The 11,099-nt window shown below is 35.7% G+C and overlaps 1 protein-coding gene across 5 annotated transcripts; it reads left to right on the forward strand.

Annotated features, from left to right (window-relative positions):
• Positions 1 to 329: 329 nt before the first annotated feature.
• On the forward strand, positions 330 to 10,812 carry LOC107484845 (uncharacterized). Of its 5 annotated transcripts, none has more exons than XM_016105391.3 (20): positions 330 to 470; positions 876 to 1,094; positions 1,293 to 1,401; positions 1,490 to 1,864; positions 1,983 to 2,038; positions 2,523 to 2,730; positions 2,813 to 2,868; positions 3,075 to 3,324; positions 3,426 to 3,589; positions 3,698 to 3,825; positions 3,903 to 4,004; positions 4,837 to 4,978; positions 5,169 to 5,255; positions 5,331 to 5,492; positions 6,480 to 6,833; positions 7,621 to 7,727; positions 7,801 to 7,919; positions 8,636 to 8,925; positions 9,615 to 9,830; positions 10,235 to 10,812. In XM_016105391.3, exons 1-20 carry the CDS (start codon positions 426 to 428, stop codon positions 10,640 to 10,642), a joined length of 3,597 nt encoding a protein of 1,198 aa, XP_015960877.1. In that variant the 5' UTR covers positions 330 to 425; the 3' UTR covers positions 10,643 to 10,812. The 5 variants fall into 5 exon arrangements, with proteins under 5 accessions (XP_015960877.1, XP_020996255.1, XP_052115773.1 ...); XM_021140596.2 differs by having other exon boundaries at positions 3,075 to 3,180; XM_052259813.1 differs by lacking the exon at positions 10,235 to 10,812 and having other exon boundaries at positions 9,619 to 9,773.
• Positions 10,813 to 11,099: the final 287 nt, after the last annotated feature.

Here is an 11,099-nt window from a genome sequence, read left to right on the forward strand (position 1 = left end):
TTGCTGTTTTGGATTTTTTTTTTTTTCTAAATCACAAAACGGCGTCGTTTTGGGAGGATGACGGAATCGAGAGACCTTTAAAAAGCTGGCTGGTTCACTGGCTAACTGTCAGTTCGACCAATTTTTTAACCAATTTTTTTCAGACGGTTTTTAGACCTAACCGAATCGGCCTAATGACTGGTTCTCAAAACAATGCTGTTTAAAATATTTTTAAAACAAACGCCATATCCGTGACTTTTAAAATATTTTTTCTGCATTTAAAATTTTAAATTAAAAAAAAAAGACAACAGTTTCATTTTAGTTTTGATTTGAGCAAAATTCCCGCCTCTCCCTCTGCTCAGTGTTTCTGATTCACGAAGCTTAATAAGATGATCTTAAAAAGCGACCATTAGCTTGATTAGGGATTCCTTCATTCTCTTCTCAGAATGAAATCCTCTTACAGAGTCAACAAACACGATGCTGCATTCAAGGTTTTTTTTTTTTCTTTTCTTTTCTTTTTTGATTTTTGAAGCCCCTCAAAAACAAAGCAATGTGAGTTGTGATTTTCTGGCTCACGAGTTCTAACACTGTTTGTTCCCCGAGGATGGAGAAACTGTGAGCTAAGTAAAACTTTCACCTTAAGTTTGCTGACTGAGTAGAACTTATTCCCCCCAAATTTATTTATTTTTTATCTTTCTTATAAAAGAAATCAATGTGGAATCATTTTAGAACCTCAAACCCTTGTTTCGTGATAAATTTGAGTTCAAAATTATCTGCTAATTAATAATTTGCGTGTTCGGTACTCGGTAGTGCTGACTAGTGACTACTTATATTGTTACAAAACTAAGAGTTAATTTCTAAATGAATTCTTTTTATTCTTATTTCTTTATTTGCAGCTGGGTTTGGAGGAGGTAATCGGATTGACGACAAAAAACGGCAATGGGTTAGCTTCAAGTGGCTTGAGTTCCAAATGTGCTTATTTGGCTGGTTCCGTAGTGGTTGTTTATGATGTGAACTTAGGTACTCAGTCACACCTAATGGTGTCTTATAGATTGCCAAAGCCTTTGAGTTGTGTGGCTATGTCACGAGATGGGCACTTTGTTGCGGCTGGAGAGGTGAGAATCAACTCTTTTAATTTGATCTTGGTAGCAGTATTCTGTTTGTAAGGTCACTTGTTCACACAAAGGAGTGCGCCGCAAACAGTTCATGACCTGTGAATAAATATAGCTTCCAGTTTATTTGAGAATGTTAGTACAAAGGTGGTGCTTCTTTAGAAAGACCACGTCCAACAAGAATCTAACTAGGTCTTGCAGGCAGGAAGCCAGAGCTCAGTACTAATATGGGATTCTTCTACTTCGTCCATTGTCTCTGAACTGAAAGGTCATCTATATGGAGTCGCATGCATCTGCTTCTCACCTAATGGTTGGTTACACTTTTGCCAAATATATGATTTTCTTAATTAATTTGATTACCTACTGCTTCTTACTTATTTTATAGTATTCTGTTGCAGGTAAACATTTGGTATCGGTTGGGGGGTATATTTACCTTTGGGAGTGGCGAAGTGGTGAGCTAGTAACAAAGGTTAAAGCAACTTCAGCCTGCTCTACTGTCTCAAATGTCAGCTTCTCATCGGATGCAAAATTAATCATAACTGCTGGAGAAAAGCACTTGAAATTTTGGGTACTTGGATCATCTAGAAGTACACAAATAAATGGAACAAAGGGCAGGTCAGCATCAATAGTGATACATGAAAAGCCAACAAATCTTGCTATTCATAAAGGAAGCTCTTGTATATATATTGCTTCTTCTGTGTGGATAAATAGCAGCTATGATAATTGTAAACAAGCTGGTGATTGCCTTCCAATTTATGCATTGACCAATTCAGGTTTGATTTGGTTCAGAATGAGTCTAAGATTGGCATTTTTGTCGAGATTTTGAGGCATTTGCATTTCTTGAACCAAAATGATTAATTCATTAATATCTCCATTTCTTTCTGTTTTCAGGAATTTTGTACCTTGTTCATTCCAGTTTGTCGCTTAAGAAGTCAGTTACTTTGAAGGTATATCAGTCTGTATCATCTCATAATATGTCAAACCATGTTAAACTTATCTTTTAATAGAGGAAATGGCAGAGGATAAAAGTTTGTTTCATGAGTAACATGCATATAGATTTAAAATACATTTTCTCTGCAGTAATGTTCTAAGTGTAGGCTTGAAATTCCTTATGATGATTCTAGTTTCTAAGATGGCAAACTTCTATTTTGGCCATAACTTAGGCTATCCTAATAATTTATGCCTTGGAATGGAATAAATGTTATTTCTGGGTCTGATTGTGAATTATCTGAAGTGCACAGTTTATATGGTCTTTGTCACTTATTATTTTTACATTATGTACTCTAAATGCATTCAGCAATTCACTTAACAATAGAGTAGAACTGATGAAACCGTTGTGAACCGTACTATATTGAATACGATTATGAAATACTAATACTTATGTTGTTAGTTCCTTGTAAGTTTTCACAATTTTGTAATGATCATTTTCAGGTCCAAAAAGCTTTTGCATTATCAACATCCGGAAAGCTAGTTGCTTGTGCCTGCAACAATGGAGCAGTCCAATTATTTACCCCCATGTCTCTAGAATACCTAGGCAACATATTATATTCAGAGGAAACAGCTATTGAACAGGATTTTCAAAAGCTGCTTGCTCTGCCTGATGCTGTTGCATGTCAGTTTTCAGGCTTAGAAAAGCTTGGTGAGTGCTATATATTCAATTTAATAAATTTAATATATTCCTGTATTTCACATTTACATATTCTCTACTTCATACCCTACAGTGGTCATTTATGGAGATCATAGTCTCTACATCTGGGACATCCATGATGTGAATCAGGTAAATAAAATGTTTGTCAATATAATCATGATGAATTTGGTTACCTATTCATGGATCACGATATATTAACTTATTGCTATCAAGGTTTGTATAAGTTAGTTGCTGACGAAGAAAAAACTTTTCCGAGTATCCTCTAGGCCATAAGGTGCCGTGTAAATTAATATTGGTTAATGCTGAAAAGCGAAAATCCTTTCCTTAATTTCCAGCCTGCCAGATGTTTTGTGCTAGTTTCACATTCCTCATGCATATGGGATATCAAGAATCTATGCTGTGAAAACATCCATGATCCGTCCCTAGCATGCACTGCTCGAGGTTGCTTTGGGGGAGTTTCTTTTGCAACATGCTCTGCTGATGGTACAATTAGGCTGTGGGATCTCTCTTTGCAATCTGATTTATCAAAAGATGCTGAAGAGCGTGATTCATCGAAGATGGAACTATTGAGCTCTTCATACCTAGGTAGCTTATGACTTTAGACAAAAATATCTTAATTCACTTATATAGGTTTATTAGATTATCCTTGTCTCACTATGTTGCACCATTCCTTTCTATTGCTGCAGTAAGTGCAGGAACTTTTGAACGGGATGCAGTTAAGGCAAATCTTTCAAAATCAGGATTTCGGTCACTCGCTGTTAGTTCAGATGGAAAGCATCTAGCTGCTGGTGATTGCAGAGGAAATCTCCATATATATAACCTCCAAACTTCAGATTACACATGTTTTCAGGTTGAGTTCCACATGAGTTCATTTTGAAACTGTCTTGCAGTAAACTATATCTGAAGGTATTCTGCACATTACTTTTTATGGTCACTTATGTTGTCCACATCATTTCAGGGTGCTCATGATGCAGAGATTCTTACATTAAGCTTTAGCCAGGACATGTCTGATGACATTGCAAAAAACAGCTACTTTCTTGCTTCTGGGGGACGAGATTGCATAATCCATCTGTATGATGTGGACAGGTGTGGGTTTGCAAATTTTTAGGCTAGCTAAGTTGGCTGTTTATGCTTGTTAATGACGTTTTGGGTACATCTGGCAGAAACTTTGATCTCATTGGCAGCATCGATGATCATTCAGCTGCAGTGACATCTGTGAATATTACCAGCAACAGTTGCAGGATCCTCAGTTGTAGTGCGGATAGGTATGCTAGTAGAGTTTTGGCTTCAAAAGCATAAAGCATATGCAAATTAAAATTGAAAAATAGATTACGTAAGTTATGCTGAAAAATTGAATTCAAGACTGGGAAACTGAAGCGGTACATCTTAAGATTGAATTATCCAGAAAACAAGTGTTCAAAAAATTTCAAAAAAATCTGACTAATACTACAATTATGAAACTTTCTGTTAGCACATACCGAATACCAAGCCACTGAGTCATGATTCAACGCACACTCTCTAATTCACTCGTTATCAAGCTGGGAAAACATTCATTGAAGGCAAAACAAAAAAACCATTCTTCAATGTGTTATGTGTTATGTCATATGCCTACTTGATTATTGCTCCTATCCTATCAATCACGGATTATGTTGGGTAGTTCTGTATTTATTGAGTGAATATGATTTATGTGAGGACAACTATATATTTTTTTTCCATTCTTTGGGTATAAACCACCTGCCATCTATTGGACCAATGCATTTCAGTTGAAAATTTGAAATTACCATTATACCAGTAGCAATGCGCATCACAATTATTATCATTTTGAAATTCAAACATGTAGCATGTATGTAGGACCTGTAATAAATGCGCTGAAATTAGACTACTAGTGTTTAGTTTATCTGAATTGGTCTGAAAGCAGTCTGGTCCACCCCTTTAGGCCACACTTTTTACACTCATGCTTTTTAAGTTGTGCCTTCTGGTTGTGTGCTTATTCCCTTGTTCTATATGGCCATCACTTCTTCACTCCAGCTGTCAATCCTGATACTTTTTATGCGATGTGATTCCCCCTATGATTAAAATAAAGATTCTTTCATACAGTTTCCTAGTTCTCCATGATGTAGTGCAAGCAGAAAATGGTCATAACATTTTACAGCAACATCGTCAAAAGGCTTCAAAATTTGGAACTGTTTATGACATGGCTGTGGATTGGACATGTGAGAATGTTGTCACAGTTGGGCAGGTAAAGTATATGCTTGTAACTTGTTAACCATGGTACACATCAGTTCAAAGTTGGGTTGTTGGTTGTGGAAGCCCTCCCATGTAAATTTTACTACAATTATCCAATTAGTTCTCTTCATCTGTTTAGCCATTTACTCATAATTTGCAGAAGTAGGTCTTTTGATTGCTAATTCAATTATGAGTATTAATAGGATAAGAAGATAAAGATTTTTAACACAGCTTCTCAGAAGCTAATTCGGTCGTACACTCATGACAAAACTTTTGGAGAACCTATAAAGGTGAGCTTTATTATTGGAGAATTACTATGTATATCATCCTACTTATGAGGGGCTGATAATTTTAATTTTTAACAGGTTATAATGGATCCAAGCTGCACTTATGTTGTGTGCTCGTTCTCTAACAAGTCCATCTGCATATATGACTTCAACACTGGAGAGATAGTTGCAAAGGCCATTGGGCATGCTGAAATTGTAACTGGTGTCATCTTCTTGCCTGATTGCAAGCGCATAGTTTCAGTGAGATTCTCTGTGCTTAATGCTCATTTCTATTTACGTTCTCTTAGGTGATTATTTGCATTTTCATTGCGAAAGTTGTGAATCTTTTAGTGCGGAGGGTGGGGGGACTTAGTGAAGTCTTATTCTAAGATAACATTGAAGTATCTTCTTAAATAAAGGACGGTAAAACATATACATGGAGTACTGAAGATAAGCATATAACCATGCAGTTGTTTAAATAAGCACAATATGATGCATTGTGTGGCTAATGGGGAAGAGAACTGTATGCTTGCAAGCTTTCAGATATTAATTGCATTGAAGTAGAAAAAGTAGTCCTTAATACGAATTATTGACTTTCAAGTGGGATCATAATCACAGCAAGTACCATTATTCAAAATGTGAGCTGAAGACCAAAATGAACTACAACAATGGAAAAGTTTCATGGAGTTATGATTGTGAAGTTTCTCATTTTTCTTATTACTTCTGTTGTTTAGGTTTCTAGATAGCCATTACAGGCTTCGGTAAGGATGAAGGTGAGGTCAATTGCATGGACCAAATGACCCTATTGAATTTCACAACCCCATGTAGAAGGTGAAATCTCACTATACTACTATAGAAAGGAAAATTTAAGAAAACTGTAAGGGTTGTTGGGTTGGGAGAAATGTTTTTACATTCATAGGAATGTGAAAATATTTCCATATTTGGTAGAAAATGAAAAGATATTATTCCCAGGAACAATCTTTACCCAAAATTCCCCCCAAAGTACTCCCAGCTTCTACATGGGATTGTGAGATTTCATGGTATCATTTCGTCCATGCAAGTGATATCACCTATTTACTTATTTGTTATTATTGTTGAATGTGCATTAATGCGATAAATGGTTATGTAGTTTACTTTGGAGGCCTAGACCTGCACTTATTTTGGTCTTACTCTTGTCATGATGTTCAAAAAAAATGTTGCTAATACCCACGGCGTTGTAACAAATATCAACATATTATTTGTATTCAGGTAGATGGTGATGGGTGTATTTTTGTATGGAAATTGCCTGCCCCACTGTCTTCTAAGATATTGAGGAGAATAATGGAAAGAACTGATCCATTGGGTACAAGGAATTTAGCTCAGCCTCTCTCTTTTGGTCATATATGTAGTGCAGTGGATTGTCAGAACTCCAAGGTCAATCTTGAGGGTATGCAGTCATTATGGAACAACACTCAAAGCTGGGATGGATTACTTTGCCCAAAGAGTTGTCATAAAGAGGCTTCATCTTTTAAATTTAGCATTTCTAGACTTCCAAGATGGGCACAATCAAAAGTGACCAGCCCCAACTCTGTCTTCAAGAATCTTAACAATACTTCATTAGAGGTATCTGTACTCTCACTTTGAACTATTTATTTTCCCTTTCCTAGAAACTCCATTTCATTATAGCTCCACTCCCCTGGGTTGAATATTTCCATCCTTAAAGAATATAACTGTGTAAAATGGTTGTTTAAGGCTGCAAATTTGTCAGTTGACATTTCATTTTTAAAATTTCCATAGAAAACCTATTCCTTAGAATCAAATTAAACCTTGAATGAAATTTGAAATTGGGCTAAGGTAGTATGTCAATGCCATGGATACATTCGAAAATTCTTTGTCCACTTTGAATCAGCCATGATTGAAGTTTCAGGTATTGGAGTTGAGCATTAACAAAGTTCAATTTTGCTTCTTTTTTTTTTTTTTAAATGAAAAATAATAATTTGCCTTTGCTTGGGATATTTCTTTTTCTCATAAAGTTGCACCAACCTAGGCATATATCAAATCCAAACCTACATTTGTGGATACTTTTTTGGGAGAGCTTTCATCCAAATGGTCATGAGAGCATTGTCTAAACCCTAAACAACACCAGTTCAAGCTGCTGCTGTAAGGGTGTGAATCTTGAGAGTTTCTACTGCACACATGCCTGGTGCTGGAACAGAAGGGAGGGTGCGAATCTTTGTTGTTTATAAAACTAGGCTTAAGATCATTTTGTAATTGTGTCATGCACTCATGCCTACATGTAGGTGCTGGAACAAAAGGGATCCCTCTCTGCCCTTGATGGTACTCTCTGCATTATAATTTGGACCAAGCAGTTATTTTTCTAATATTTTTTTCCTGCCTTGATAATGATCAGGCAGATAGTACTTCATCCCCAGAAGTTCAAATGCCATCTGATGATGATTCTTCATTGCCAAAGACTCTGAAATCTCAATGTTCTTCAACCCCTTACAGAAGTTTTAGGTAGGTATTAAATCTGAGTCCTGAAATTCTCGTACTATATTAGTTCTTTGCTCATAACTCACTGTAATTTCAGCAATATTGCTTTGGACAACCAGTGGCGTGCTGTTTACACTGTTTGCATGGACTCTCTTTCCTCCCCGGAAATGCACAATCTTATGAACACAAAGTTTCAAGGGATTCCCTTAAGTTTAAGTGAGTCCAACCATTTTCCTCAGACCTCATTCTTCTAAATATTCATGTTTACTGCTGAGAGCAAATAAGACTTACTCTAGTCAACCAAGTTTTGTTTCAAATTTGGTTTGGAGAATATGATTATAATGACAAAAGGTATTGAAAGTTTGTACTAACGTAAACCTTCAGGCTATAGACTGTAATTTCTTGTATCTGACTTTTTTGAAGCATTATAGTTAGTAGGGGTCTGGTATTGCTTGTGGTGTGGTTTGCAAATTTTGTGTCTGAGACTTGAGACTGAATAATTTGTAGGAATTATTACTGTTATTTTCTTTGTAAGTGATTCATCTTATTAACTAGTAATATCCAAGTATGATAACTTGAGTTAATGTCTTGGATATTTGGCTAAGGAGGCTGGCTTCACTACATGATTACATGCTCTTGACATTAGGAACTTTTAATTCAAAATAAGATTGCACAGTGGATTATATCATAAATTATTACTTCATTTTGAGATCCGTCCTCTGTGTGACTTTAAGCTTTGGCACACTCTGCAGCATCCCCTTCTGTAGGATATTCCTACGGGCTGCAGCAGGAAATAGCATGCCCTATGTGAGTTTGGCTCCTTGGATAGTCTATTCAAGGCTTACCATGGGGTTATGATTTTGACATAAAGTACCAAGCATTGCAGCCAAAGAAAATATACAACTAACTTTTATAAATATTGTTTATGGCAGAACAGGATAAGGCTGCAATTAGGAAGGACCAGAATTCATTAGGTTTCAGTAGCCATTGTGAAAATGAAGAGTTGGGTGTTGTTTCAGAAGAGCAAGTTGACTTCAATAATAGTTGTATTTCTTCTTTGTCTTCTGAAGAAATTTCTGATATAAAAGCAGAGCAGCTCCATTTAGATGAATCTGTAAGTGAGTCAAAACCAATTCTTGAAGCTAACATTGGCAGTTTGCATTGTGAAGAAGACAGTGATATGTTTAAGCAACATTTTGGCAGCTTATCAAATACACACAAGGTTTGTCTTCTTTCATGAAATAATGATGTCATATTAGGCTATTTCTTGGAAGCATAAAGGATTTAAAAGTGTAAGAAAACTCTTATGTCCATTACTTTGAATTAGTCTCTTGGTTTTATTTGTCTTATTCTTATTCTCGGGAAATACTTATTAAGCTGCCCATTATAAAACTGAGAATATAGGTTGGCAATTGAGCTAGTTTATAACTAGCTTTAGTAGAAATTAATGCCTAGCTTATAAAATATATTGCTGGTTCTTCTTTTTAGACAGTGATGATCCCGACTAATGGAACCGATGAGGAACTGTCAGTTCTGAACGTTTCTTGCATTGTCTTGGAAAAATATTGAAAATGACCGGTGGATGACAAACTGATTATATTTAGGAAAAGGGATTTACGCATCTAATATGTAATATAGAAATAACACTATAATAGGACTAAGCATAAGTGACGTTTTTTCTCTAACTATGAAGTTATTGGCAACAATATTCATGGCCTGTTAATTGGTGAAAAGTTGAGGGTTTGAGCGGGGTTAATTTCTTGCCAAAACCGAGCCTTCTTTGCGGAGAAAATTGTCACAAATTTTGGATAATAAAGATACACTTGAACTACTCTACAACTTGAGTTATTTTCTCTCTAGATTAGACCACATTAGCTAAGTATTTTGAGCTCTTTTAATGGTTATGTGCAGACAGAGTCAAGAAATTCGGTAGTTAGAAGGTTTTCTACAAGGTATGTTGTGCAGCAGGATTACCCAGGAGATTGCAAGAGAGTATTTATCAGTCCTGTCAGACATATAACTAATAAAAGCATGAACTCTGAGGAAAAAGCTGCAAATTATACCCTATCCAAAAACAGATCCTTGCAGGACAACGAAATTGACGAATTAAGAAATTCTTCTAAGCAGGTATACGAGTTTTTATGCGGATAAACAAAACTAGCCCTTTAATCAACCAAACTGCAATTGAAGCACTTATAAAAATATTGGTATTGGTACAAAATGGATAACTATTCTGTTCTTTAAAGTTAAATTACCCCTTATATGTGATATAATCATAGTTGGTACCTAGCATTGCTTAGCTCACTTAATGACACTTCATGTCTTCATATAAACTTCATAAGTTGCACAGTAACTATATTAACACAGCTGGTAGTATTATATATATATATATATGTGCATCATGATTCTGGTTCATTCTTTTAATACCAATTCATAATGATGGTATTTGGAGATCCCCTTAATTATTTATGAACAATAAGACCATGAATGACCTAAGCTTAAATATTTGCTGTTCTAAATGTCTGTTGTAGGACCCCAAGAATTCACCACATAGTTTATTAGATTTAATATATGAATTAGACAAATGCCCTCCTGAGGAAAGTTCAACTGATAATAAGGTGCAAGAAGGAAGCAATGAGACACAAGGTGTTTTTGAAGGGAATGAAGTAGCAGAGACCATATCTGCATGCAAAGAAGCATTTGGTAGCTTGGATGCTGCAGCCGAGAGTGTGGTGCAATTGTTGTCGAAATTAGAAAAATGCGACGGAGGCGAAGCTTCCGGGGGAGCTGGGGCTCAATTTTTGAATGAGGCATCTCAGCTACTTCCACTCATTATTGAGAAAGTCAATGCAGTTTCTAAATTGGTGGAATGCAGGAAGCATGGTAAGCAAGGAAATAGACTAGGTGTTCCAGAATTGGATCAATTGTTTGCAAGTTAGCTCAAGCTATAGGTAATAAATAGTATATCTGATAAAAAGTGTTGGAATGCTAAAGAAACATAGCAGCATCCATTAAATATGGTTAATTTAGTTTCACCTACAGAATAGAATGCTCCTTTTACTTGCATGTTCAACAATCAACATTATGCCCCAAGTAGATATGCTAATTACCAAAGAAGAAATAATCATATTAATTTCTAGCATGGGAAAATGATTGCATAATTTATTGCACGAAGCTGAACTAGTAAATACCAATACTGCAATGTTTTCCTATTCTCTTTGCAAGGAATAGGAAGAAACAAAATACAACCCAAACCCAAACAAAGTTCCTTATCCTTAGTAGTAGTTTTATTTTATGTTCTATTAAGTTGTCATAATATCTTGTAATCAAGTCAAGGGTCAAGAATGACATCTTTGTAGTGATAGGGTTTGCGGTAGATTTGTTGAGAAATTGTAA

The sequence above is a fragment of the Arachis duranensis genome, chromosome 4 (assembly GCF_000817695.3).
Source record: "Arachis duranensis cultivar V14167 chromosome 4, aradu.V14167.gnm2.J7QH, whole genome shotgun sequence".
Lineage (NCBI taxonomy): Eukaryota > Viridiplantae > Streptophyta > Magnoliopsida > Fabales > Fabaceae > Arachis > Arachis duranensis.